The sequence below is a fragment of the Salvia splendens genome, chromosome 16, assembly GCF_004379255.2.
Source record: "Salvia splendens isolate huo1 chromosome 16, SspV2, whole genome shotgun sequence".
Lineage (NCBI taxonomy): Eukaryota > Viridiplantae > Streptophyta > Magnoliopsida > Lamiales > Lamiaceae > Salvia > Salvia splendens.
In genome coordinates this window covers 31,765,489-31,791,988 of record NC_056047.1, presented here as the reverse complement: position 1 = coordinate 31,791,988, position 26,500 = coordinate 31,765,489, and the positions used below count along the sequence as shown (strand labels likewise).

Genomic DNA, 26,500 nt, shown 5'->3' with positions numbered 1-26,500 from the left:
GGCTCGGGCTTGGGCGGGCGGCGGCGGCGCGCGCGTGTTGGCTCTTTCACCCATCTTGGTCCACTATAATTATTAAGTAACATAAAGTCACTTATTTTAAGCACATTAAAAGATGTGTCACTTCTCCTATGTGGGATAATTAATACTAGTTAATTATTCCCTAAGCTCAAACTTCAAGCTTTAATTAAAAGCTAATCATGCCCAACTTTAATCCACTATTTCTCACTCACCGGAAATCGGATTTGAGAAAGTGAATATACTACATTTATCTGCGTAAAATGTAGATCGACGCTATATCATTTAATTTCACAAAATTAGATGTCTCTTCACATTTATTATTTGGTCAAAATCCATTGACCGGGCATATTTTATTCCATGATTTCTACAATCCCCCACATGAGTGGAAATAGCCAAATGCATATGCATGCAGACACAAGCTCAACCCTCGAGAGGTATATAAGCATAAGGATAGGTAGTTGTTGGCTTTGAACCCTCCATAGTCGACACCATCGGATACACAGGCGGCTTAGTAGCGCGATGCTTTGAACTAATCCCCCACGGCGTGCACCGAGACAATGGTGTTAACGCTTAAACACATCAACCTTATCCGTTCTCACGTTTTGTGTCCTTTGCGGCCTTGGACACCACTTTGGGTTCATAAGTGTGTTATTTGAAGCGGCCTCACTTCACACTTATATAGGTGATTCCTAATCGAGTATCTTGCCCTACTCGGTCTCCTTGAGAACTCAATCTCCTCGAGATCCTTTAGGAGTCATTAAAAGTCATAGACTTAGCCTCACGACTAGGCAAGCTTTCTTACACTCCATTGCTCTATAGGGAATAGATATAGTTGAGTGTTTCTCATGAACTCTCATAGCTTAGTTGTCCCTTTGAACCAAGTTCTTGGGATCTCTAGTCATCATGGTTGGGTTACCACTATGATAATTCTTTAGTTTGTGGATTTCAGACTCATTCCCTCTAGCAACTTATTCATTTGATCACGGTTTAACCATTTGGTTAGCGGATCCGCTAGATTATCTATTGACTTCACATAGTCAATTGTAATCACCCCTGTAATGATCAAATGTTTCACGGTGTTATGTCGTCGATGTATATGTCGAGACTTATCATTATAGAAGCCATTGTTTGCCCTTCCAATAGCCGCTTGGCCATCGCCATGGATCAGCAACGGTGGCACTGGTTTAGACCAACATGGAATATCTTCAAGGAAGTTTTTAAGCCACTCGGCTTCCTCACCAGCCTTATCTAAGGCAATGAACTCCGATTTCATTGTTGATCGGGCTATACATGTCTGTTTTGTGGATTTCCACGATACAACACCACCCCTAATAGTAAATACGTATCCACTTGTTGAAAGTGAGTCTCTATTGTTAGATATCCAATTTGCATCATAGTACCCTTCAAGTACAGGGGGGTATCTCGAGAAGTGTAGCCCATGATTTTGAGTATGTTTTAAATATCTCAAAACCCTCACAAGAGCTCTCCAATGCTCCTTGTTTGGATTGCTCATGTAACGACTCAACTTGTTCACGGCACAAGCAATGTCAGGTCGAGTGCAATTAGTCAAGTACATAATGCATCCGATGACCCGTGCGTACTCTTCTTGTGCAACGGGCTCGCCTTTGTTCTTAATCAAGTGAACGTCGAGTTCAATTGGAGTCTTAACCTGCGCGCCATCATAGGCTTTGAATTTATTCAATATCTTCTTAACATAATGTGATTGTGTTAAGATGATTCCATCAGACGTTCTTAGAATCTTCATTCCAAGAATTACATCGGCTAGACCCATGTCTTTCATGTCAACGTTTCTCTTTAACATGGCCTTTGTATCGTTAATTACTTGAGTGTTGCTACCCAAGATTAACATATCATCAACGTATAGACATACTATAACATGGCTGTTATTAGTGCTCTTGATATAGACACATTTGTCGCACTCGTTGATTTTAAATCCATTTGATAACATCACATTATCAAACTTCAAGTGCCATTGCAATGGCGCTTATTTCAATCCATATAGAGACTTTACGAGCTTGCATACATTTTTCTCTTGTCCAGGTACTATAAACCCTTCGGGTTGCTTCATATAAATTTCATATTCTAGTTCACCATTTAGAAACGCCTTTACATCCATTTGATGAATCTCAAGATTGTGCAATGCAGCTATAGCGAGAAGCACTCAGATAGATGTAATCCTTGTTACAGGTGAATAGGTATCGAAGAAGTCATGTCCTTCCTTTTGTTTAAAACCCTTTACTACTAGTCGGGCTTTATACTTATCCACTGTTCCATCGGCCTTAAATTTCCTTTTAAGTATCCATTTGCAACCTAGAGGTTTCGCACCTTCAGGTAGATCTACCAACACCCAAGTGTGGTTTAGCAAAATTGAATCAATTTCGCTTTGAACAGCTTCTCTCCAATGTAGCCCATCTGGGCCATTGAAGGCTACTTTTATAGATGTCGGTTCTTCATCTAACATAAAAGCAATGTAGTCAGGACCAAATGTTTTTGGTGTTATGTCCCTATTACCACGTCTTAGTCCTGTATCATTTGGATCAGGCCTTGCATGCTTGCGCGATTCAGGTTCCTTGTACGCTGATTTAGAACTAGTGGCTTCTACTTCAATTCTTGTCTCAGAATTGGTTAAGACTTTTTCCTTGTCTTTGCAAGGAAATGTATTTTCGAGATATACAACATTCCTTGACTCAATTGTTGTTCCTACTGTAATAGTCGATATTTCAGAATTGTGAACAACAAATCAATATGCACTACTATTAAGTGCATATCCAATGAAGATGCAATCAACTGTTTTAGGTCCGATTGTAACTTCTTTGGGCGGAGGAACCATCACCTCTGCCAAACACCCCCACACTTTGAGGTATTTGTAGGATGACTTCCTTCCCTTCCACAACTCATAAGGAGTAACATCTTTTCCTTTGAGAGGGATTTTATTCAAGATATAGTTGGCTGTCAAAACAACTTCCCTCACATGTTATGTGGTAATCCTGAAGTCAGAAGCAGTGCATTCATCATCTCTTTTAGAGTTCAATTTTTGCGTTCTGCAACACCATTAGATTGTGGTGAATAGGGAGCAGTTGTTTGATGAATTATACCACTTGCGTTGCATAACTCCTCAAACGGGGCTACATATTCGCCTCCTCTATCGCTTCGAATCGTTTTGATTTTACAACCAAGTTGATTCTCAACTTCGTTCTTATAATTTTTGAACGCTTCTATTGCTTCATCTTTACTTCTTAAAAGATAAATGTATCAATACCTTGTGCAATCATCTATGAAAGTAATAAAGTATTTTTTACCACCTCTAGTTTGCACCATCTTTAAATCACATACGTCCATGTGAATTAATTCAAGTGGTTTTGTTCTTCGTTCAACCGAGTGAAACGGCAACTTAGTCATTTTTACTTCAAGACAAATTTCACATTTATCTTGGGTATCCACTTCATTAGTCTTTAGTAAATCTAAATTCACTAATCTTTTAATGGCTTTTGAATTTACATGTCCCAATCTACAATGCCACAAATTTGAACACTCAGTCAAGTAAGAGGAAGTATAAGCTTTATTATTATTAGCCAACGGCTTTGCAACACTGCGAGTTGCCACACTGAGCTTGAAAAGTCCATCGGTTACATAACCTTTTCCGAGTGACTTTCCAAACTTGTACAATGCAAACCTATCAGACTCAAATACAAGTTTAAACCCCTTATTAACTATTATTGATCCTGACATTAGGTTCTTGCGGATGTCTGGGACATGCAGTACATCCTTCAAAGTGATAGTAACGCCAGACGTCATCATGAGAATCACGTTGCCAATGCCGAGAACTTCGGACGATGCTTGATTACCCATGTTGATCTTCCTTCCTTCAACCGCAGTGTAGGAGACAAACTTGCTCCTATCTGAGCAGACATGAGCAGTAGCGCCGGTGTCGATGTACCAGCACCCTTGTTATCAACAAGGTTAACTTCTTCAGTGACCACAGCAATGAGGTTGTTTTCATCCCGGTCTTTGAACTCCTTCTCAACGACGTGGCCACCGGCTTCTTCTTCTTGCTGCGGAAGTCCTTGGCAAAGTGGCCAGTTTTGCCACACTTGAAGCATTCGCCTTCAAATTTCTTTGCAGGCTGCTTTCCCTTCCCTTTATCCTTTTGACTTGGGCGAGGACGTTTGTTGGAGGGACCGCCCTGCTCCAACAGATTGGCTTGGGCTTCAAGTGGGCTAAAGCCCTCGGCCTTTTGGTCACTTTTGCGCACATCAGCCTCAATGCGCAATTTCACGATCAAGTCTTCAAGAGTCATCTGCTTTCGCTTGTGTTTAAGATAGCTCTTGAGGTCCTTCCAACTAGGAGGAAGCTTGTCGATGATCGTGCACCTTAGGAATTTGTCGGACAAGGTCATCCCTTCAGCCACTAGTGCGTGGATGATCATTTGGAGCTCTTGAACTTGCTCCATGATGGGTCGAGAGTCGACCATCTTGTAGTCCATAAATTTGGATGCTACAACTTGTTCAGTACCTGCAGCATTATCTATGCTATACTTTCTTTCTAGGCATTCCCGCATCTCTTTTGATGTGGTTACAACGGAGTATACATTGTACAAACTATCATCTAAAGCACTTAGAATGAAATTTTTACAAAGATAATCTCCTTTTCTCCAAGCTTCATAGTCCGCCACGACTTCGAGCATGGTCTCTTGATCGCTTGGCGCGGGCGGCTCGTTTTCTGTGAGGAAGTTGGTGACGCCCAATGTTGTCAAGTAGAACAACATCTTTTGGTACCACCTTTTGAAGTCAGATCCTCCAAACTTTGGTGGCTTCTCGGCAGGTGGCATCATTCTTGGTGCCAAAGGTGCCGCACTTGGTCCATGGAAGGAACCAATTCCGTTGCCCCCGAATGAGCCAACAACGTGGTTGGGCATAGAGCCCCCACAATTCATGTTGGGCATAGAGCCCGCCATGGTCGTACCAGCCCCGAAGGGACTAGCACCCGCATGAGACCCGAAGGCCCCAACATTCGTGTGAGACCCGAAGGCCCCAGCACTCGATCCATTAAAGGATCCGAATGAACCACTAAAAGTGGAACCAACCGATCCACTCGAGGTGGATCCACCAGTGGGCCCAAGGGGGTTAACAAACTCCCAAGGCGTTGTTGATGAAGATGGATAGCGCCCGGGAGTGGGCATCATCGAGGGAATTGACGAAGTGTTGACAGGTCCAGTGGTCGCCATGGTGGAGGAAATGGCAGCGGCGGTGGTGGCAGCAGCGATGTTGGGTTCAGTCGACATCTCCAGCAAAGGTGTTAAAAGTTTCGAAAGTGTTAAGTTCAGTTTATAGTCCAAATTCCTTCAAAGGCAAGTTATCTCGTCTTGCGATTGTTGGATTATGGGATTACAAGAGATACAACAGGGCGTAATACAACCCAAAAGAAGGAATATAAAAGGGGAAACTGAAATGAAATTATAATTGGAAAATTTGAAACAGTAACCGTGAACAGTGGTTTAGCCGAGTCGAGGAGGCCTCTTTTCGCAAGACGAGATACGCCCCGGTAGTGCTCTCGGTTTGGCGTGTCGTCCCCAAAGATAAAACGGCTACGTCTCTGGTGAAGCAGCACCACAATCAACAGAGCTCCGGTGAACTGGATGGAGGTGAGGGCAGAGCTTTCGACAGAAAAACAATGCAGAGAGAGGGAGAGAGCTTATGTTGTTATGCTTGTGAATGATATGTAAAATGCAGTGGAATGACTAGCCTATTTATAGGCCAAGCCACCATGCAGGGTCAACCAAGCCATGAAGGCTCATCATGGCTCATTTGTAACTGTCGGCGGTTATAAGCTTGTGGCAGGAGTGTGCCTTCCATTTAGATTTCTCTCGTGGCAGTCGTGTAGGCTTTGACTGTGCCACGCTTGATGATGTGTCAAGCCACTTGGATTGCTGACTAAGTGGTGGTCTAAAAAGATTACTACGGGTCCAGACCCGAGCCCAAAGACCACCCAAAGACCAATTATCAGGATCCAAGATCGAGATCGAGACCGAGGCACGAGACCGCGACCACGACCATGAGCTCGGGCGGCGGCGGCGCCGCGCGCACGGTTCTTTCACCCATCTTGATCCACTATAATTATTAAGTAACATAAAGTCACTTAATTAACACTAGTTAATTATTCCCTAAGCTCAAACTCCAAGCTTTAATTAAAAGCTAATAATGCCCAACATTAATCCACTATTTCTACTCAACGGAAATCGGATTTGAGAAAGTGAATATACTACATTTATCTGCGTAAAATGTAGATCGACGCTATATCATTTAATTTCACAAAATTAGATGTCTCGTCACATTTATTATTTGGTCAAAATCCATTGACCGGGCATATTTTATTCCATGATTTCTACAGTATTTCCTAGCCATGATAACATGCCAATGATTCTTGACGGCGTTGTCGGTTCTCCCCGGAAACAGGCGCTCAATCATCGCCCATTTGTTGCCGTACAACCGGTGCCCCGCCATCAGCCTCTCCTCCTCCTCCTCCGTGAACGCCCGCCGGTTTATCCTCAAGTCCAGCTGGTTGAACCACCGCAGCCTGCAGCTTTTCCCTTTTTCCAAATCACAATTCAACTGTTAATGTTCAATTTATTTCTAATTTAAAATTAATAGTATTTAGTTAAATAATTAAGGAAATAATTATGGATTAAAAAATCAGAATCAACAGTTCGTCAAAATTGGCAATAAACCCGTTAAATGTGATCCGATTTGAAATGTTTAGGACTTAAAAATTTCAAAAGATAAAGTTTAAGACCAAAATCATAAAATGAGCATATGTTCGGGACCAATTTTGACATTTACTCAATATAGAAATATACGTAGTTTTAAACTTAATAATGGTTGAGATAAACCCTAAATGAAAGAGCTATTGGAATTTCTTTCATTTTTCTGTTCCCCAAACTGAACTAAATTAATAAAATCAGCACTTCAATTTCTTCTTGTAATATTATTAATTTATTAATGTAACAGAAGCTTTTTATTGGAAAATGCCGCGTGACAGAAGGAGACCCAAGTCAATCATTACTCTGTTTTCAACTCCTACAAAAATCTTTTTTGAACTCCACCAAAACTTGCTTCTTTACCAAGAACTGTGATAACAAAGTTATCCAGAACTTTAAGAAACTTCTTTTTTGTACCATAACTATGTAAATTGAAGCGTTTTGGACAAATGGGTTTTCTTGAAATTGCAAGTTCCATGGACTGGGAGCTCGAATCCTACTCCCAATATGAAGACTTCATCGTGCTCCCTCTTTTTGCCGTCTTTTTCCCAATTCTGAGGTTTTTACTCGACAGATTTGTATTTGAGGTATTTCTTTTCCTTTTGATTATGATCATGCACGTTTTAATCGTTTTGCATCTGTGTTTTTTTTATGTTTTTTCTCGATGACCCTTGTTGGAATTTAGTGCTTTTCGGATTGTTTCATGTCACTGTAATTGGTTCAAGTTGGAACATTTCAAGAATTTCTTGTAGGATCATCGACTGCACATTAGTTTGATATTATCCGTCCACACGGATTTGGAATTTCTGTTTGGATCATCGACCGCGCATTAGTTTGATATTATCTGCTTGGGTGAAGCAACTTCGAATTTCTGTTATGATCGTCGACTCCACATTAGTTTGATATTATCCGCTGTGGTGAAGCAACTTCCCTCACTCATCCGATGTGGGATGGGTTTGTACCCAACAAACGCCTGACCCAAAGCCACTTGGGCGACCCTAACCGGGGTTCATCCAGGCCAGACCCACTTGATAGAATCGTCGACTACACATTAGTTTGATATTGTCCGTTTTAGGTGAAACCCTCACGAATTTGTTTTTAGGTCACTCCTAAAAGGCCTCAAACTGATTGAGATTGGACAACACTTATATACTGCTTCCAATGTTTGTACCCAACAATTTCATCCCAACATTATTGAATCAAGCTGTAGATTCCGGGGAATGCTTATTTGGTAGCAAGGATTGAGTTGTGATTCTCAAAATCTGGAAGCTGAAAGTGGTGGCTATGATGTTTTCACTATTGGATTTGAGTTTGAATTTGGTGATTATATGTCTGAAGCAAAAATTATGTTAAAATGTTGCTTCACTGATGCAGTTATTGTAAGCAAGATGCTACTTTTGTGATTGGATAAAAAATTCTATAGTGAACACTGATGCTTCATTTTGTTCCTGATCTCATAGGCTTCAATATGATCTGTTAATCAGCATATGAATGATCTTTCTAAGTGTTTTGTTGCTTAGTGCCTTCGTTTATACGGTGCAGTGGGTGGGCAGACGATTGGTATTTGGGAAGGGAATGGAAGTGGTGGAAAACGAAAGTGATGAGCGAAAAAAGAAGATACGTAAGTTCAAGGAGTCAGCATGGAAATGTGTATATTTTCTTTCAGCTGAGATCTTGGCACTTTCTGTGACCTACAACGAGCCGTGGTTCACAAAGACAAAGCACTTCTGGGAAGGACCTGGAAATCAGACCTGGCCCAAACAGAAATATAAGTAAGGCTCCATTCCTTTTCACCTTTTGATTGGAGGTAGTTATAGATTTGTGTTGCGCGCTCGACAGGTTGAAACTGAAAGGCCTTTATATGTACACTGGCGGCTTCTATGTTTACTCTATATTCGCTTTGATATTTTGGGAGATGCGGCGCTCTGATTTTTGGGTTTCTATGGGCCACCACGTCGTATCATCCACTCTCATCATATTGTCTTATATATTGAGGTATGTATTCTTAGAAGCGAAGCATGAGTTGTTATTGTAGAGTCTTCGCAATAACCTTTTGGATGTTCTTTCTGCAGGTTTGGGCGAGTTGGTTCGATGGTTTTAGCTCTTCATGATGCCACCGATGTTTTCTTGGAAATAGGTAAGATGTCTAAATACAGTGGTGCAGAAGCACTAGCAAGCTGCTCGTTCGTTATGTTTGTCCTTCTCTGGATCATTCTTCGTCTCATTTACTATCCCTTCTGGATTCTATGGAGCACAAGGTCACTCTCTGTAAATGACTTTGTGTTTTGCTTGTCTTCGTCTCGATAATTCTGCATTTTGATGTTGTTGGTGATTATATCGTGGCAGTTATGAACTTATCGAGTACTTAGATAAGGAGACTCTGAAAGGGGAAGGGCCAATCTATTACTACGTCTTCAATACGCTTCTTTTCTACCTTCTCGTCCTTCATGTCTACTGGTGGGTTCTGATGTTCCGGATGCTGGTCGCCCAAATCAAAGCAGGCGGTGCAGTCAGTGATGACGTTCGATCTGGTAAACTCATCTTGACAACCACTTATCCAGTCCCAGTTTTCTGGTTTAGTTGATTTCTCAAATGATCACACAAGCAAGGGGTGTCTTGTCTCGTTCTGCAGATTCGGAGGATGAAGATGAAGATCCACACGAGGACTGAAGTCGAGACCATATGCAATGGAAGTAGGCACTCTCTTTTCAACTGCTGCTGCTAGTGGTAGAAGCTGGTTTTTGTTCTTGTCCATTCCAGATGAGCACTAGTTGAAAGAGGAGGCTGATATGATTCACAAGTTGTGAATTTTTGGATTTGTGTGTTTCTTATATCAAATCACTTCGCATTGTGTTGTGCCATCCTACATGTATACAATAAATTTGAATTTTCATAATTTTATACGTATATTATTTTAGTTCTAAACATATAATCGAAATACGAAATTGTTCCAAAACATTCAATTTTTGAAAGTTGAGTTCTAAACAAATGAAATCGTCGTTGGATCGGTCTTTTTTCAACGATTCTGTCGAAAACTAAACGGATGATTAGTGAAATTTTGACTAAATTAGAATATTAATCCCTGATTAATTAAAATAAAATTAAATTAAAAATTAAAAAAAATTAGAAATTTACTAAATTAGAATATTAATCCATGATTAGTTCATAAATTAATTTATTTTTATTTACTATTTTATTTTGTGAATACTCATTAGTCTTCGACACGTGTACGTGACTATATATATTGACAAATATTCATGTCATCAATAAATACAAAAAAGAGGTTTGGAAAAAAGATACTACCTCCATCCCTGAAATTTTGTGGCATTTTTCTATTTTCGTCTGTCCCACAAAATTTATCACATTTCACCTTTTACCATTTTTTGAAATGGATCTCACATTCCACTAACTTATTCCCACCCACATTTTATTATAAAACTAATATTTTAAAAGCAGGACCCACATCCTACCAACCTTGTCAACTCATTTCCATTACATTTCTTAAAACTCATACCCGGTCAAACTGTGACAAAATTTGGGGGACGGAAGGAGTACTGTTTAATTAATGAAAATATGGTTACGACTTCTTTAGTGCCATAAATATTAGTATATCGTCATAAATTAATAAATTTGTTAAATTTTAAATCATCAATAATCTTATACTACATTTTAAAGGGATGTATTCAGGTCATTAGACTAAATATTTGAAAAACTCAAAACTAATCTCAAGCCAATGATTTTTTCCATCTAATGGACGTTATTTATGACATGTGTAATTAAGAAAATTATTAAAAATATTCGAAAAGGTTAGTTTAGGGAGATGCCAAATGCAGCGGTTATGCACTCCCTTGATTTACAAATACTCGATTTAGATGAATTCTAGAAATCTTTTGTGTGTTAGTGTGATTTTTGTATGATTTTTTGAACATTTTGGGCTTAAAACATGTGGTGATTTGATGTAGAAGTTGCGATTTTCATGTTTTGTATGAACAGTTTAGAGATTTCTAGTGAAACAATGTACTATTGTGGTTAGTTAATGTATAATCGTTTTTTTAAGAGTTTTCCAAGGTCATTCCCAAATTTTCGTTAAGTTAATGTACTAATTTGGTTAGTTAATGTGGAGTCGTTTTTAAAGGGTTTTCTGGGGCCACTCGTAATTTTCGATAAGTTAATGTACTATTTTGGCTAGTTGATGTAGAAATTGGGTTTTGCATTTTTTTTTCAAAACTTTTTATAATTTGCATTTTTTTAATAGTAGTCAGGTGACACTCTTTATTTTCCAGAATCTAATGTACGATTTTGGTCATGTAAGAGCATCTCCAGTAAGACTGGACGTCAAATAGCCCTCACATAGCCTTCACACTGCCACATCATCAGTACTACGATTCTCCTGCCACATCAGCTTGCCACATCAACTGGACATCAAATAGCCCTCACATAGCCTTCACACTACCTATCCACATCACTAATAACAATTATATAATTTAATTTACACTCGTATCAACATACGGAATTTAATTTACGAGACAAATACGGAAAATTCGAATAATAATATTAAAATTTCAAAAAGTACAATAATTTAAAAAAAATACATTTAAAAAAATTACATTTAAAAAAATTACATAAATTTACATAAAAACTAACGCCTTGCAATCCTCCGCGCCCACAACTCTTCAACTAAATCCTTTTGGAGTCGAATATGAGCCTCCGTCTGACGCATGTCGGCATGTGCTTGGAGGAGGGCTTCTTCATCGTGAGGTAACCCACCTCGTACGTTGGCGGTGGCGACTCCGTGGCTTGGACCGGCCTCATTATCGTCGTTGGCCCAATCAGTCAGTTGTACACCTTCATCTTCGACAATCATGTTGTGCATAATAATACAGGCGTACATTATATCAGCAATGCAGTCGACATTCCACAAACGCGTTGGTCCCTTAACTGCAGCCCATCGAGCCTGAAGCACACCAAATGCGCGCTCCACGTCCTTTCGCGCCGACTCCTGCCGCGTCACAAAGTAGGCCTTGTTCGCATCTGATGCGCACCGGATCGTCTTCACAAAGACGGGCCACCTAGGGTATATCCCATCCGCCAAGTAGTAGCCCATATCATGCTGGTTGCCGTTGGCGACAAAACTGATGGCCGGACCGACGCCCTGGCACTGCTCGTTGAAAAGGGGCGACGAGTTGAGGACATTTAGGTCATTGTTCGAACCGGCTATCCAAAATACGCATGCCAAATCCACAACCGGTAATCAGCTACGGCCTCGAGGATCATCGTGGGTTTTTTTCTCTTGTAGCCGGTCGTGTAAAACCTCTTCCAGGCACCGGGACAGTTCTTCCACTCCCAATGCATACAATCTATGCTGCCTAACATTCCCGGGAACCCATGCTGATCCCCGTGCATCCGCAGCAGATTCCGGCAATCTTCGGGGGTAGGCTTTCGGAGATACTGATCACCGAATACTTCGATCATGCCCTGACAGAAATACTTCATACATTCGATGGCAGTCGTCTCACCGATGTGGAGGTATTCGTCCCACATGTCTGCCGCGGTGCCGTAGGGCAACTGCCTGATTGCCGCAGTGCACTTTTGAATAGGGGTGTGGCCGGGTCTGCCAGCCGCATCGTGCCTGAAGCGGAAACACAGATATCGCTGCTCCAAAGCGTTAACAATACGCATAAACAAGTCCCGCCTCATCCTAAAACGACGCCTGAAATGGTTGGCGTTAAAACGCGGCTCCTCTGCGAAGTAATCTGTGAACAGGCGCTGATGTGCAGCTTCATGATCACGATCAACCACTTGTCGACGGTGGACAACTGGTCGTGGCCGAGGTGCCGCCGGCTGCATATAACTCTGCATCCATCGATCAACCTCACGGCTCGTATAGGCATCTAGCTCTTCGTTCATCATACGCTCGTACTCATCCGCATCCCCACCACTACCACCGGCATTACTCATTTCTTAAATTGATCTTGTACAGAAAGTAAGGTAGAGAGAGTACTCGTTAAAACAAGTGGTGCGAATGAAAATGACGTTCAAAGCGCGTATATATAGTGTTTTCAAAAGAAAAAAAAATAAAAAATAAAATCTGACGCCGGTTTGACGCAGATCCGGGACCCACAATGGCGCCGTGAGGATCGGCGTCGGAACCGGCGTCATCGCCCGAATCGGCATGGCCGCGCCGATTTTGACGCCGATTTCACCGACGCCGGTTCCAATGGTTCGGCGTCAGAACCGGCGTCGGCGAAAAATCGGCGTCGCGATTTTGACGCCGGCATTGGAGATGCTCTAATGTAGGAATACCTCCTGTAATGAGGTAATAGTTTTACGTGTAGTTATGTTTGTGCCGGAAGTTTATACCTTCCCCCTAGGGTTTAGTAGCCCAAGGGGCTAGGTTGTAGTACAAATTCACAGACACAACTTTGACAAAGACAGAGAGTTAAGGGTAGGAAGTTTGAATCATTCCCCTTGGGTTTAGCAACCCATGAGGCTAAATTGTAGTACCCACTCACAAACGAAACCATCACCAAGGGTAGGAAGTTTGAATCATTCCCCTTAGGTTTAGCAACCCATGGGGCTAGGTTGTAGTACCCACTCACAAATGAAACTATCACCAAGGGTAGGAAGTTTGAATCATTCCTCTTGGGTTTACCAACCCATGGGGCTAGGGTACAGTACCACCACATCCATTAAATTTTAGTTTTTCTATGTTTTGGATGTCATAATGTAGATAATGTACGCAAACTGGCCTTTAATGTACTTGCGTAGAACTAAAGGATGTACATGTTTACTTATTTAATGTTTGGCAAGAGTTGAGTCCATGCCCATTGGGTTTAGTAATCCATGGGGCTAGGTTGTAGTACTCACTCACAAACGAAACCATTACCAAGGGTAGGAAGTTTGAATCATTCCCCTTGGGTTTAGCTGAAGGGGTTGGCAGCGGAAGCTGCGTTCAAACGGATCACATAATACGGATCTATTTAGCAGATTATTTAGACAAAATCTATTCGCGTAATTATCAGATGTATCATGCTCATAACTTGAATTACATACATGCTTTAGAACAAATAAATCCTAAAACATGCTTGCTACGGAGTTAGCCAATTTACCTCGTTGATTCTCCAAAGAATCGTCGATTGCTTGCGCCTTCTCCACGATGATCTTCAATACTTGACCACAGATCTTCTGACTGGTGTCCCGAACTGTATTCCGACATCAGGGTGGGCTGATCTTATCGAAACACTAGGACTCGAATAAAGAAGACAGAAATTCTCACGGAGGAGGAGCTGAAGATCTCACGGAGGAGAAAATCAAAGAATTTTCGTCCCTCTTCTCTAATTAGAGAGGGACGAAATTTTCAACTATATTGAATAATGTTCTGTCTCTTTTATTCTCCTATTTATAATAGTTCATATTGGGCCCAGTCAGGGATCTATGGAAGGCTTTGGATATGGGCTTCCCCAATTAGCTTTTTACTAATTAAATTGAACCCACAATTTAATACAAGCTTATATTGGAATATTACGAGCAGCCACTACAGACGTAATATTGAACTCCCCATCCAAATCCGAAATTATAAGTATTCCGGGTTTCCATTTTGTTTATTATTTATTTCCCGCGCTTAAGATAGAAATGTCCATTAATTAATTAAAGTCTGCTATGGATTTAATTAATTAACATCTTATTAATTCCAAGAGTGGACTTAGCAAGAAACACTTATTTATTATTCATAGAGTAATAAAACTCCAACTGGCCAGTTTCCGAATAATAAAACCTTGTTCAAGCTCCTCTTGAGGACATTATCAAACGAGACTCACCTCGCGTACGTTTCAACATAATAGCAATCCTAGCACCGCTAGATAATGATCACCACTACCCAATATACCTGGATCGTTGGGTGACCAAAAACCTGCACCTTTGGTAAGTCAAAGTAGTAGATACTCAATATCGTATGCTGAATGCTAACGTATGTAGATTAAGAAATAGATATTTATCAAGGCCTAGTCTTTCAGTAGATAGCATAAAGACACGTCTTGCTGTTAGATCCATTCAGTGCTATACCACACCAATGTCATCTTATTTCAATAAGGCTTAGAAATAAACAGACTGACATTGCAACCTTTCACGATAGGTAGCCAAAGCCTATCTAGGTTGTGAAATTCTTCTTTTTCTTTTGCAAAGCATTGCTTAGAACCGACTGTAGTTACCTTAAAGTGGACGGCGCCCACAACCAGTCTACTAAGCAAAAGACTTAGGCTTTGTTTACTTCTTATGCATTTAAATGTTTATAAAACATCTCATAAACACACAAGCAAACACAATGTAATAATATACTGATTCTATTCGTGCGAAATGCTCGAATAATACTGAATCGGGTCAAAAGTGGATTGTAGAGTTTTTACGTATACATGCAACGTTCTATTCGTGCGAACTCTCGCTCGAAACATGCTTTTCAGTATACTAACCCTAACATTAGCAACCCATGGGGCTAAGATATAGTACCACCACATCCATTGAATTTCGTTTTTTTGTATAGATGCTAGTCGTATGATCCCCCAGGGGGAAAAGACTATAAAGGAGGTGAGCAGACCGCTTTGAAAGTGTAGGACATGTGGTGTGATGTGACATCATGATTCAAGATCACGACAAGAAGAAATCTTGATATTTTTTCGTTTATTTTCCAAACATATTGTTTCTAACAGCTGCTCTGACATCTACATTATTTACTACTGAATGATTACATTATTAATGATTTTTCGTACATTATTCACTATTGAATGACTACATTAGTTATGTATTTTATGTACATCGATCCTTTAGGCAGTGAATGACTACATTATTTATGAGTTTTCATACTTCTAAATGAATGACTACATTATTTATGACTTGTATGAACCTCTTCTAATTATTCTAATGGTACATTACTATGTCATGATGCGTTACATTATAGTTCCTTATATGTACATTACCAACATACTTAATAAATAATGTATACGTTATTATACAATTAATGTATTATTCATACAATCAATAATGTACAATTGTATAATGCACACAATGCTATCATTAATATACAAAAGTCAAATTATACATTAAAACATAAATATTACAAACAATGTAAACACTTTGACGTTGCAGCACGCTCAGCCTCCCTATCCACAGTCATTTCCTCCTTAGATCGGTGTAAATGAAAGGGAAAGTCTTCATCAAAGTCATCATCGAAGTCGGCCGTTGTCCAGATAATGTAACCAACTAATGTAGAATACAAGTGGACAAAATGTGAACTGCAAAATAAAACCAGATAATGTAGAATATAAGTGGAAAATATAACCAGATAATGTAAAATATAAGGGGAAAAAATGTACAAGCACAACCAAAGCAATTACATCATTTAATAAGATAAATTTTCACTCTTAAAATCTGAATAATGTAATATTTTGGTAAATTAATGTAAATTTTGCAAATGTAACAAATCATAGCATTAATGTAGCAAAACATTCATTAATGTGCAATGTACACAAATCAACCACTTCAAATGTCAATTTAACGGATAATGTATCTAATTAATGGAATATTGTAAACCCAAATGATGTAATTTACCAGTGAAATGATGTAAACATGGATGAGATAATGTACGATTAGTTCAATGACGTAGCAATTGTAGAAATATGTTGCTGGAAACCATTGCTGGTATTCCGAACATAAAAAACCAGTGATGCAAACAAATACGACAAAATAATCAAATAAGTATATTTCAACCATAAAAAACGAAACCAAGAAAAAAAACCAAACAGCGACTACAAAACACTGAAATTCACTGATTCACATAACCCAAACTGAAAACCAAACAACCATAAACTTCCATCACAACGGAAACCTAAAGTCTATGGTTGATTTCGCGAAACAATGACCGAAACTCCGTAAAATCCGTTGAAGCTAAGAATTATGGCGGCAAGCTGAAATGTGAAGAAGGAGCTGAAGCATGAAGAACACCGTTGTGAAAGAGCCGTTGGTGGCGGTTGGAGTTAGTTGGGACAGCGGGCAGTTAGTTGAAAAATTAGTTACAGCTTTAGATATTTTTCCAGCTCATTTGCGAGCTACTTTGCGTGATATAAATAGCATAGGACCTTCTTTTTTTGTAAGTTGGAAGTTTGAGATCATATCAATAAAATTTCCCTTTCTCTTCTCTGTTTATCTCTGCTTTTGTTTAAGTCTTTGAGCTCAATGAGCATTTTTGGTATGTTGTTCATGTTTTCTATTTCTACATGGTATCAGAAGTAAACACTTCGTTTCTGCGCCGATCTCTGCGTTCTTTTCTTCTCTCTCCTTCACGATGAACAACCGTGGAAATCGCGGCAATCGCGGTGGTGATGTAATTGTTCCCGCCGATGATCATTCTAGCCCTTATTATCTACATCCTAGTGATAATCCCAGCCTTCAGCTGGTTCCTCATGTTCTCACCGGATCCAATTACATCAATTGGAGCAGATCGATCATCACTGCTCTAATTGCTAAGAACAAGCTACAATTCATCGATGGATCTTTGTTGCGGCCAACCGATGATGATCTTCTATTTTCTACTTGGATCCGTTGAAATAGTATGGTGGTATCTTGGTTACGAAACTCTGTGTCTCCACAAATCTGCTCCAGCATTATGTATCTGGATAATGCTCATGATGTCTGGTCTGATCTCCATGATCGATTCTCTCAAGCTGACTCTGCCAGATCCTATCAGCTCAAGCAGCGGCTTATGGCTCTTGTGCAAGGACATTCGGATGTTAGCATATATTTCACTAATCTTAGAATTGTGTGGGATGAATACAAACACTCACAACCTGCTGCTTGGTGCACGTGTGGTACTTGTAGGTGCAATAGTGCCCTAAGTTGGCACACCTATCAGGAAGATGAATGCACAATTCAGTTTCTAATCGGTTTGAACTCTTCTTATTCTCAGATCAGATCTGCTATCCTATCAATAGTGCCATTACCTTCTCTATCTAAGGCATTCTCTCTTGTTATTCAAGAGGAGAGGCAACGAACAATTGATGGTAATATGCTAAACTCTTCTCCAGTTTCCTCTAGTGAACAACCTTTCAGCATCAATGCAGCTTCATCCACTTTTGGTCGTGGCAAACTATTATGCTCTCATTGTGGTCGTACCAACCACACTGTTGATAGATTCTTCTCCTTACATGGTTATCCCCAAGGTTTTGGCAAGGGAACAGGCAAGCCTCCCTATAGAGAGTTCTCTAACTCCAAAGTGGTGAATTATGTTGAAGAATCCACTGAAAACTGTGATAAAGTAGTCAGTTCACTGCCTCAATCTGCAGGCTCTCCTTCTTCTGATCAACTCCAGCAGCTTATCTCTCTTTTGCATTCTCAGCTTGCTGCTACATCTGCATCAAATTTGTCTCAATCTGCATCTTCTCCTTAAGTTCCTGTCACTCAACCAAGTACATCATTCTCTCCTACTCAGTCAGCACCTTTCACTGGTACCACTCTCTTCTCACCTTTTGTTGTTGTTTCTTCTCTATCTTCATCTCTATGGTTACTTGATACTGGTGCTACACACCATGTTTGTTGTGATATCAGTTTTTTCTCTCATTCTTCTCCTGTTTATGATGCGTTTGTAAATTTACCAAATGGTGATAAAGCTGGTGTAACTCACATGGGAACCATTCACTTAACTCTCACAATAACTCTCCAGTCTGTGCTTTGTGTTCCCTCATTCTCTTTCATTCTAATCTCTATCAGTTCTCTCACCACATCTCTCTCTTGTTCTGTATCTTTTACTCATGATTCCATCCTTATTCAGGGAGCTTCTCCGGGGACTGTGATTGGGAGGGGTAGCAGACTTGGGAACCTCTACTCTCTAGACATATCCACTGCAATTCCCTTCAGCTCCTCAGATCTGCCACTTTCTGATTCAATTTCTTGTGATGTAAACTCTGTGGTAGCCATTGATATCTGGAACCAAAGGCTAGGACATTTGTCTTTCAATAAACTCAAATCAATGAATGATGTAATCTCCTTTTCCAAAACATCTCACTCTGTGTGTGAAATATGTCCTCTAGCCAAACAACATCACCTTTCTTTTCATGAATCTGACTCGGTTGCATCTGATATTTTCGATCTCATACATTGTGACATCTGGGGTCCTTTTTCCCCTTGCACCACACAAGGTTATGCCTATTTTTTGACCATTGTTGATGATAAATCTAGGTTTGTGTAGACTTTCCTTATGCAACATAAGTCTGATGTCAAAACCATCTTAACTCAGTTTTTTCATACAATCTCTACTCAATTTTCCAAGAAAATCAAGACCATACGTTCTGATAATGGTCCAGAATTTTACCTACCCTCTCTATACACATCCTTTGGTACATTCACTCAACATTCTTGTGTTGAAACTCCACAACAAAACGCTAGACTGGAGAGAAAACACCAGCATCTCCTTAATGTGGCTAGGAGTCTCCTTTTTCAATCTCACTTGCCTATTTCTTTCTGGGGGGATAGTATTTTGGCTGCCTCTTACATCGTTAAGTCTTTGAGCTCAATGAGCATTTTTGGTATGTTGTTCATGTTTTCTATTTCTACAAAATCGACTAACCTTGTTCGCGTTCGTCTTCAGATTGGCAAAACAGTAAACCGTATGGTTCAATATACTTACCAACCTGACCAATTACACTACGCGACTTCGATTTGCAGAAACTGGTTCGGCGGCGGTTTCAAATGTTGAAGATTAGGGTTTTTATGAGATTTGGGTAGAAGAATGAGGATGGAATGGTTTTTGACGAGAGAGAATTGGGGAGATGCAATAGTGATATGATGGACAGAGAGAGAGATATGAATCGGCAGTTTTAATTAAATGGCGGAAATCATGGACATTTTGTTTAAAACCGATGCTCCAGTTTGTGTGTTTCCCATTTTACCCGTGTAATGTAGCTAAAAAATGTATTAATGTAGGACGGATGTTTTAAATCACAATCATTGAAATTAGTAATCCAGGGGCTGATATTAGTGTTAAGTTTAAGACTAAGGGAGTGTAAGGACCTTAATCACAATCATCAATGATCTTATATATACGGATATTAGTATAGGGTAGCATTAGGGTGCCACCATAGTTAGAGTGACACCCTATCACTAATTTGATCCGTCAGATCTGGTATATGGACGCTTGAGATCAATTTATTGAAATAGAGTCTAGATTGCTGGATAATGTAGGGGATATTGTTGTTTAGGGGTAACTTGGTCAATTACTTAATTTAAAACCTAAACTGATTTAGGTAATAACTAAACTGCAAATACTACTTAGGAGTACTGCGATATTCATAGAGTAACACTACAATCCGGTAAGGTAAAAAACTATTACAAATTATGCAGACAAGTAACACTACAATATTCATAGAGTAACACTACAATGTTCATAGAGTAAAACTGCAATCAGGTAAGGTAAAGCTATTATGAATTATGCAGACACGTAACAGTGCAATATTCATAGAGTAAGACTGCAATCTGGTAAGGTAAAAACAAATACGACTATAAACTTCAAGTACTTCAAAACAAACTAAATGAGATATTTTAGATCCGTTAGATCTCTTATATGGACGTCTTGGATTAAATTTTGAGAATAGAATATGGATTGCAGTCTAACATATTGGAAATTGCTGGCATGGATATTTTCTTCATTTTTGATGCTTAAGATGAATGGAGGTAGTAAGAGATTAAACAACAATATTTTATGTTTTGTACTGCAATATGTGAAGCATTGCACTGCAATTATGGCGCTTGCAAAATTGAATTCAATAAGAAGCAATATCCAATTAATGTGAATGAAATCTCAAACCAATAGTATAAAATTACCAATTAATTGTATTATATTATGCAAGTACTAATGTAATTGAATTCACTGAAGACTGCACACCACAGAGCAATAGTAAGCAATATTGTGAGAACAAAACTGCAATATGTAATACGTAATGTAGCAATGCAGAGTACAGAAAAAAATATCAGAAGATGAATGGACTCAGTTAGTAGGTTCATAAACCAAAAAAATGCTAAATTCGTAGTCTACAACATGTAGTTTGAACATAAATAGAAACATACTCAACAATACAAGCTCTCAACTAAACGCTAAATCCATCGTCACACTCGACAACATGTCATTGCTCACCTTCTGGGAAAATATCCATATCAAAATAATCGAGTCGCCTGCCATATCGTATGAAAGAGAATCAATGCATAATTGTGTGAATATGGAATTCATAGACAAATTTGAAGAACGACGCAGGCAATTTGTGTGAAAATCGAGTTGAGATGAAAATGAATTTGTGGAATGAATTGAAACAGAATCGAATCATGTAGAATTGAAAATGAATTGTGGAATCGCATCGAGGCTAATGTAACTATGAAACATGCGATTTGTGTGAAGATGGAGTTGAATTGGTGGGTTTTGTGAAGATCGTGTGAAGATCGAATTGATTTTGTGGAAGCGGATATTAAGCTTTCTTGTCGATATCAATAGATTTTGTGAAGATTGAGTAGAATTGATTGATAATTGCAGAATCGTGTGAAGATGGTGGAAGATTTTGATAAAAATCTGGCATTAAATTAGGCTGTAGAAGAAAAAGGAAAATGGCGTGAAAGATGGTGGAGAATAATAGAATGAAATATGACTATCAATTATACCCTCCAGCGATTTTTCCTTTTTTTATAATTAATATAGCTTGCCAAGTGGTCGGTTGAGAGCCACCCGGTTTGAAGATCTAATGGTGTTAAATTGGTGGCATGGTGTCACTATAACAAGGGTTGTCATATTAATACGTCTCTATATTTTAAAATTTTAAAATAATTATCAAAATAATTATGATTTATTAACGCTACAAAGTTATTTTTTAGAATGAGATTTAAAGAATGTTGATATTTAAGAAATTATTCTAATAAATTACTATTTCTTTTTATAAAACTTCAAGTAAGTAAAACTTAATTGATTATAGGTAAATAAAGAATAATATATTAAAATTAAAAAAAAATAGAATGCCAAACCTTAAACTTTAAATGTTATTATTATTACTTTTTATTCTGATTATAATAAATTGTAAAATAAAGTCATGTCAACAAACTATACTAACTAACAATTTGTATTGTGCCAAAATAGTTGAGTCATTGTAATAAATACTTATTGGTTTGTAAATCAAATTTATTGTGGTATAATTAAATTATTGTAATGAATATTCATAGACATAATTATTTGTATTGTAAAATTATTATTCATCTATAATACATTTTCCATTTTATGAAGTGTATTGTATATAACGATATTATTTTCTTAATTCTATTTTGAGACGGAGTACCATTCTATTTTGAGACGGAGGGGTACTATATTTTTAATTTTCAACATCACTAAAAATAATCAAAGACAATAAGTGAAAAGCTATTTGAATTTTAAAAATTACCAAAAATAATTTATAACATAATCCTATTAGTTGAATTGATTTATGATTGATTGAAATGATGGAGTTATTCTGTTTAAATATTGTTTTATTTTTGTTAATTCTCAAGAATGAAATAATCTTCCGTTAGATATAGAAAATACAATTCCCCTTGCTATCTGCGCCGCGGACTTTTAGCCCAACCAGGCTACGGCGGCGGCCCGACGATGTGGGCGTCGGGAACTCTGCCTCGACGGGGGGGGGGGAGTTCGTGGGAACCAGCACTGCTACTGTACTCCTCGGAGCTGATCTTCGTCCGATTCGGCCAGCCAGATTCAACACCCGCAGTGAACTTGGCCGAAGTCTGCACCACAAGATAGACCTCCCAATATTTGAATTTCCCGAACCCCTGTGCAATGTCGATGAATTGATGGTGAGACAGGAGCTTCACATCCTCGGCAGACATGCCGCTGGTTGCCGAGCGGAGGTTGTTTGTGTAAATGCTGGCAAATCAGCTGAGCTGCCTCCTCAGCCGCTCCCACAGTTTCCGGCATTGCTCTCCATTGTGAAGCTTCCCCCCTCGCGGTTTGAACTAGATGTAGCTTTGGCTAATGCGCCACCACATCCTGTCGATGGGCTAGTTAGCCCCGACGTACGGATCATCCACCACACTGATCCACGCCTTCGCCAGCGCGATGCACTCTTCCATGCTCCAGACGATCCTCTTTTTCCCGCTGGACCCCTCCCCCACCTCAGCGGCCCCCGCCTCACCACCGTACATCGGGACGGGCGAGGTAATGCCGCGTCCCTCTCCCTGGCCTCCCCCTGCTCCCTGTCGTCGTTGGTGTGTCGGTGGGAGAATCCCGGATCGGAGATAGCCCCAACTCCTCAAACGAGAACGTCTCGATGCCAGTGAACTGAGTCTCGAGAGGAGTACTCCGCGGGTTGTCTGGACCCAGTAAATCCATATAGCGCCGATAGACATTGTCCACCGGTGATTGGGGGACACCCTGCCTACCCCCCCCCCCCCCAGCGCCAGGCGATCCCTGCATCATCCCCGACATCATCATCCCGGCCATTTGGGGCATCATCCCTGGCATTTGGGGCATCATCCCCGGCATTTGGGGCATCATCCCGGGCATCTGGGGCATCATCCCCGGCATTTGGGGCATTCCGGGACTCGCCCCGGGCATCTGGGACATTTGGGGCATCATCCCACACCACTGCGGGTACATGTTGTAGTACCCGAGCATCATCTCCGCCGCGGTTTGAGATTGGGGCATCATCCCGGTATTTGGGGCATCGCGGCGGACATCGGCGTACTACCGCCGACGGGAAAATAAGGCGCCTGTGACTCGCTCGTGGCGGGGGAATCGCTATCGTGGTGCTCCATTGTTCTTCGAAAGAAGAGTATTTGAGAGAGAGATACTCGTTAATACAAGTGGTGAGAATGAAATGAAGTTCAACGATTCGTATTTATAGAATTATTAAAAAAAGAAATTAATTCAATAATCGAGACGTCCGCGCGGACGTCCGTGGGAGTCAACGCAATGGCGGACATCCTCACAGACGTCGCGACGAATATCCGCGGAACGCCGCGGAACTCCAGTGTCCGCAGCGGATGTCCGTATCCGTGCCTCACTTGCACAATGGCGGGCGTCCCGCGCGGACTTCCGGCACGCCGGTCGGAATTCCGCCTTGACGGGCGCCATTACTAATGCTCTAAGCCTTAGCTTGTTTTCATGACCAAAAATTTATGAATTGTGGAGTTGTAATAGTATTTGGTTTCGGCTTATTTCATATATGCACATATATGAGATTTAATTGTTGAACTAAAAATGATCATGTAATCTTAAGAATAACATTGAGTATGTTTTGGTCATTAAATTCCAGCTATGATAACTCTAAATTATAAAATATGGTCAAAATTTTTTATGCTTGACTTTTGAACAGAGGGTGTTACACGGAAGGAAGGAGTACTTATGTTATTGTGATCAAATTTATATATATATTTTTAAAAATTTTCTTTTTTCTTATGTGCTTAAATGAGTAGTAGTCATGTATATATACTTAAATTCATGAAACATTTTTTATAATTCTTCATTCTCATAAAAGTATGGGCAATTGAAATGGCACAGGTAGGCATGCACAACGGTTCCAAACCGCCGGTTCCGGTTCATGAACCGGCGGTTCACGGTTCATCATATGCATGAACCGGAACCGGCCCACCAAGGGTCCCAGAGGTTCCGGTTAAAAAAACCGCCGGTTTTTTGCTTGAACCGCCGGTTCGGCGGTTCAACCAAAATTAAAAAAAAAATTATTTATAAAAATTGATTTTTATATTTAAAAACAATTTTTACAAATAAATTAATACAAGAAATTCATAATAGCCCATATATATTTGATGGGCTTGGGAATTTATGAACCATTATTGGTTGTTTCTCTTTTATAGAGACATCCTTGAATGTTTTATGTTTCACTTTCGATGTGGGACAAAAACATTCTTGGTTGTTTCTCTTTTATAGAGACATCCTTGAAGGTTTTATGTTTCACTTTCGATGTGGGACAAAATATGTTTAAGTATTTTCTTTTATAGCTACATGTTTAGAGCATTCATTCATCTTTTTCCAATGTGGGATACAAAACTTTCTTTTGTCTTCTACTTTTCTTCATGTTTTGTATGATATATATAAACAAAATTATTATCCAAATATATTCTTGATTGATAAAAATAAAGAATTATTGAGAAATATGATTTGTATATAGAATATATTTATTTGTATAATAATTATTGTTAGGTTTATACAATTAGTATAAAAATTATTCTTTCAATGTGTATAATATTATTTATTAGTTAACATATACATAAATTTATAAACATAAACAAATCATTAATGATAAAGAACTAATGAATAATAGTTTATGTAATAATATTTGTTGTTAAATTATAATTATAGAAGATAGAGTATTAATATAGACAAAGAATGATGGACGATCTATTATAAACTTACAAATAACGACTTTTATCCCACATTAAAAGAAAGAGTAACACATCCAAGAATGTGTAACTATAAAAGAGAATAATTCAATATACTCTCTTCCAAATTAAATCAAATCCAATATACTCTCATCCAGGTATTGGCATTTTAAAAATCAAATCCAACTTTAAGTACGGAGTATTTTTTTTGTCTTTTTAGTCTTTATTATGTATAAAATTTGCTTAAACAAATTTCAAACAATAAGTTAAAAATTACAATTTTATTGATAATAAATTTCAATAAGACTAAAAATTACAACTTATATTGAATACATTTTATTTATAAAAATTAATAAACACTACTTAAAGTTAAACCTTTTGATTTTTAAAATATCAATACTTAATATTGGACTTGAGCATTTAAATTGGAAGAGAGTGTATTGGATTATTCTTTTTTATAGTTACACATTCTTGGATGTGTTACTCTTTCTTTCAATGTGGGACAAAAGTCATTATTTATAAGTATATGATAGATCGTACATCATTCTTCGTCTATATTAATACTCTATCTTCTATTATTATAAATTAATAACAAATATTATTAAATAAACTATTATTCATTAGTTATTTATCATTAATGATTTGCTTATGTTTATAAATTTATGTATATGTTAACTAATAAATAATATTATACACATTAAAAGAATAATTCTTATACAAATTGTATAAACCTAACAATAATTATTATACAAATAAATATTTTCCATATACAAATCATATTTCTCAATAATTATTTATTTTTATAAATCCAGAATATATTTGAATAATAATTTTGTTTATATATATTATACAAAACATGAAGAAAAGTAGAAGATAAAAGAAAGTTTTGTATCCCACATTGGAAAAAGATGAATGAATGCTCTAAACATGTAGTTATAAAAAAAATACTTCAACATATTTTGTCCAACATCGAAAGTGAAACATAAAACATTCAAGGATGTCTCTATAAAAGAGAAACAACCAAGAATGATTTTGTCTAACATCGAAAGTGAAACATAAAACATTCAAGGATGTCTCTGTAAAAGAGAAACAACCAAGAATGGTTTCATAAATTCGCAAGCCCATCAAATATATATGGGCTATTATGAATTTCTTGTATTCATTTATTTGTAAAAATTGTTTTTAAATATAAAAATCAATTTTTATAAATATTTTTTTTAATTCGGTTGAACCGCCGGTTACGGTTTATCATTTTGCCGAACCTGAACCGGCCCGCTTGAACCGGCGAACCGCCAGCTG

General features: G+C 38.7%; 2 protein-coding genes across 2 annotated transcripts; both read left to right on the top strand.

Annotated features, from left to right (window-relative positions):
- The first annotated feature begins 7,092 nt into the window (after window positions 1–7,092).
- LOC121772315 (ASC1-like protein) lies at window positions 7,093–9,718 on the top strand. The gene is made up of 6 exons (XM_042169356.1): window positions 7,093–7,380; window positions 8,336–8,565; window positions 8,633–8,788; window positions 8,866–9,051; window positions 9,140–9,324; window positions 9,426–9,718. Exons 1-6 carry the CDS (start codon window positions 7,243–7,245, stop codon window positions 9,461–9,463), a joined length of 933 nt encoding a protein of 310 aa, XP_042025290.1. The 5' UTR covers window positions 7,093–7,242; the 3' UTR covers window positions 9,464–9,718.
- A 7,729-nt stretch (window positions 9,719–17,447) lies between these two features.
- Window positions 17,448–18,227, top strand: LOC121770498. Its single transcript, XM_042167219.1, has one exon. The coding sequence runs from the start codon at window positions 17,448–17,450 to the stop codon at window positions 18,225–18,227; it is 780 nt and encodes a 259-aa protein (XP_042023153.1).
- The last annotated feature ends 8,273 nt before the right edge of the window (window positions 18,228–26,500 follow it).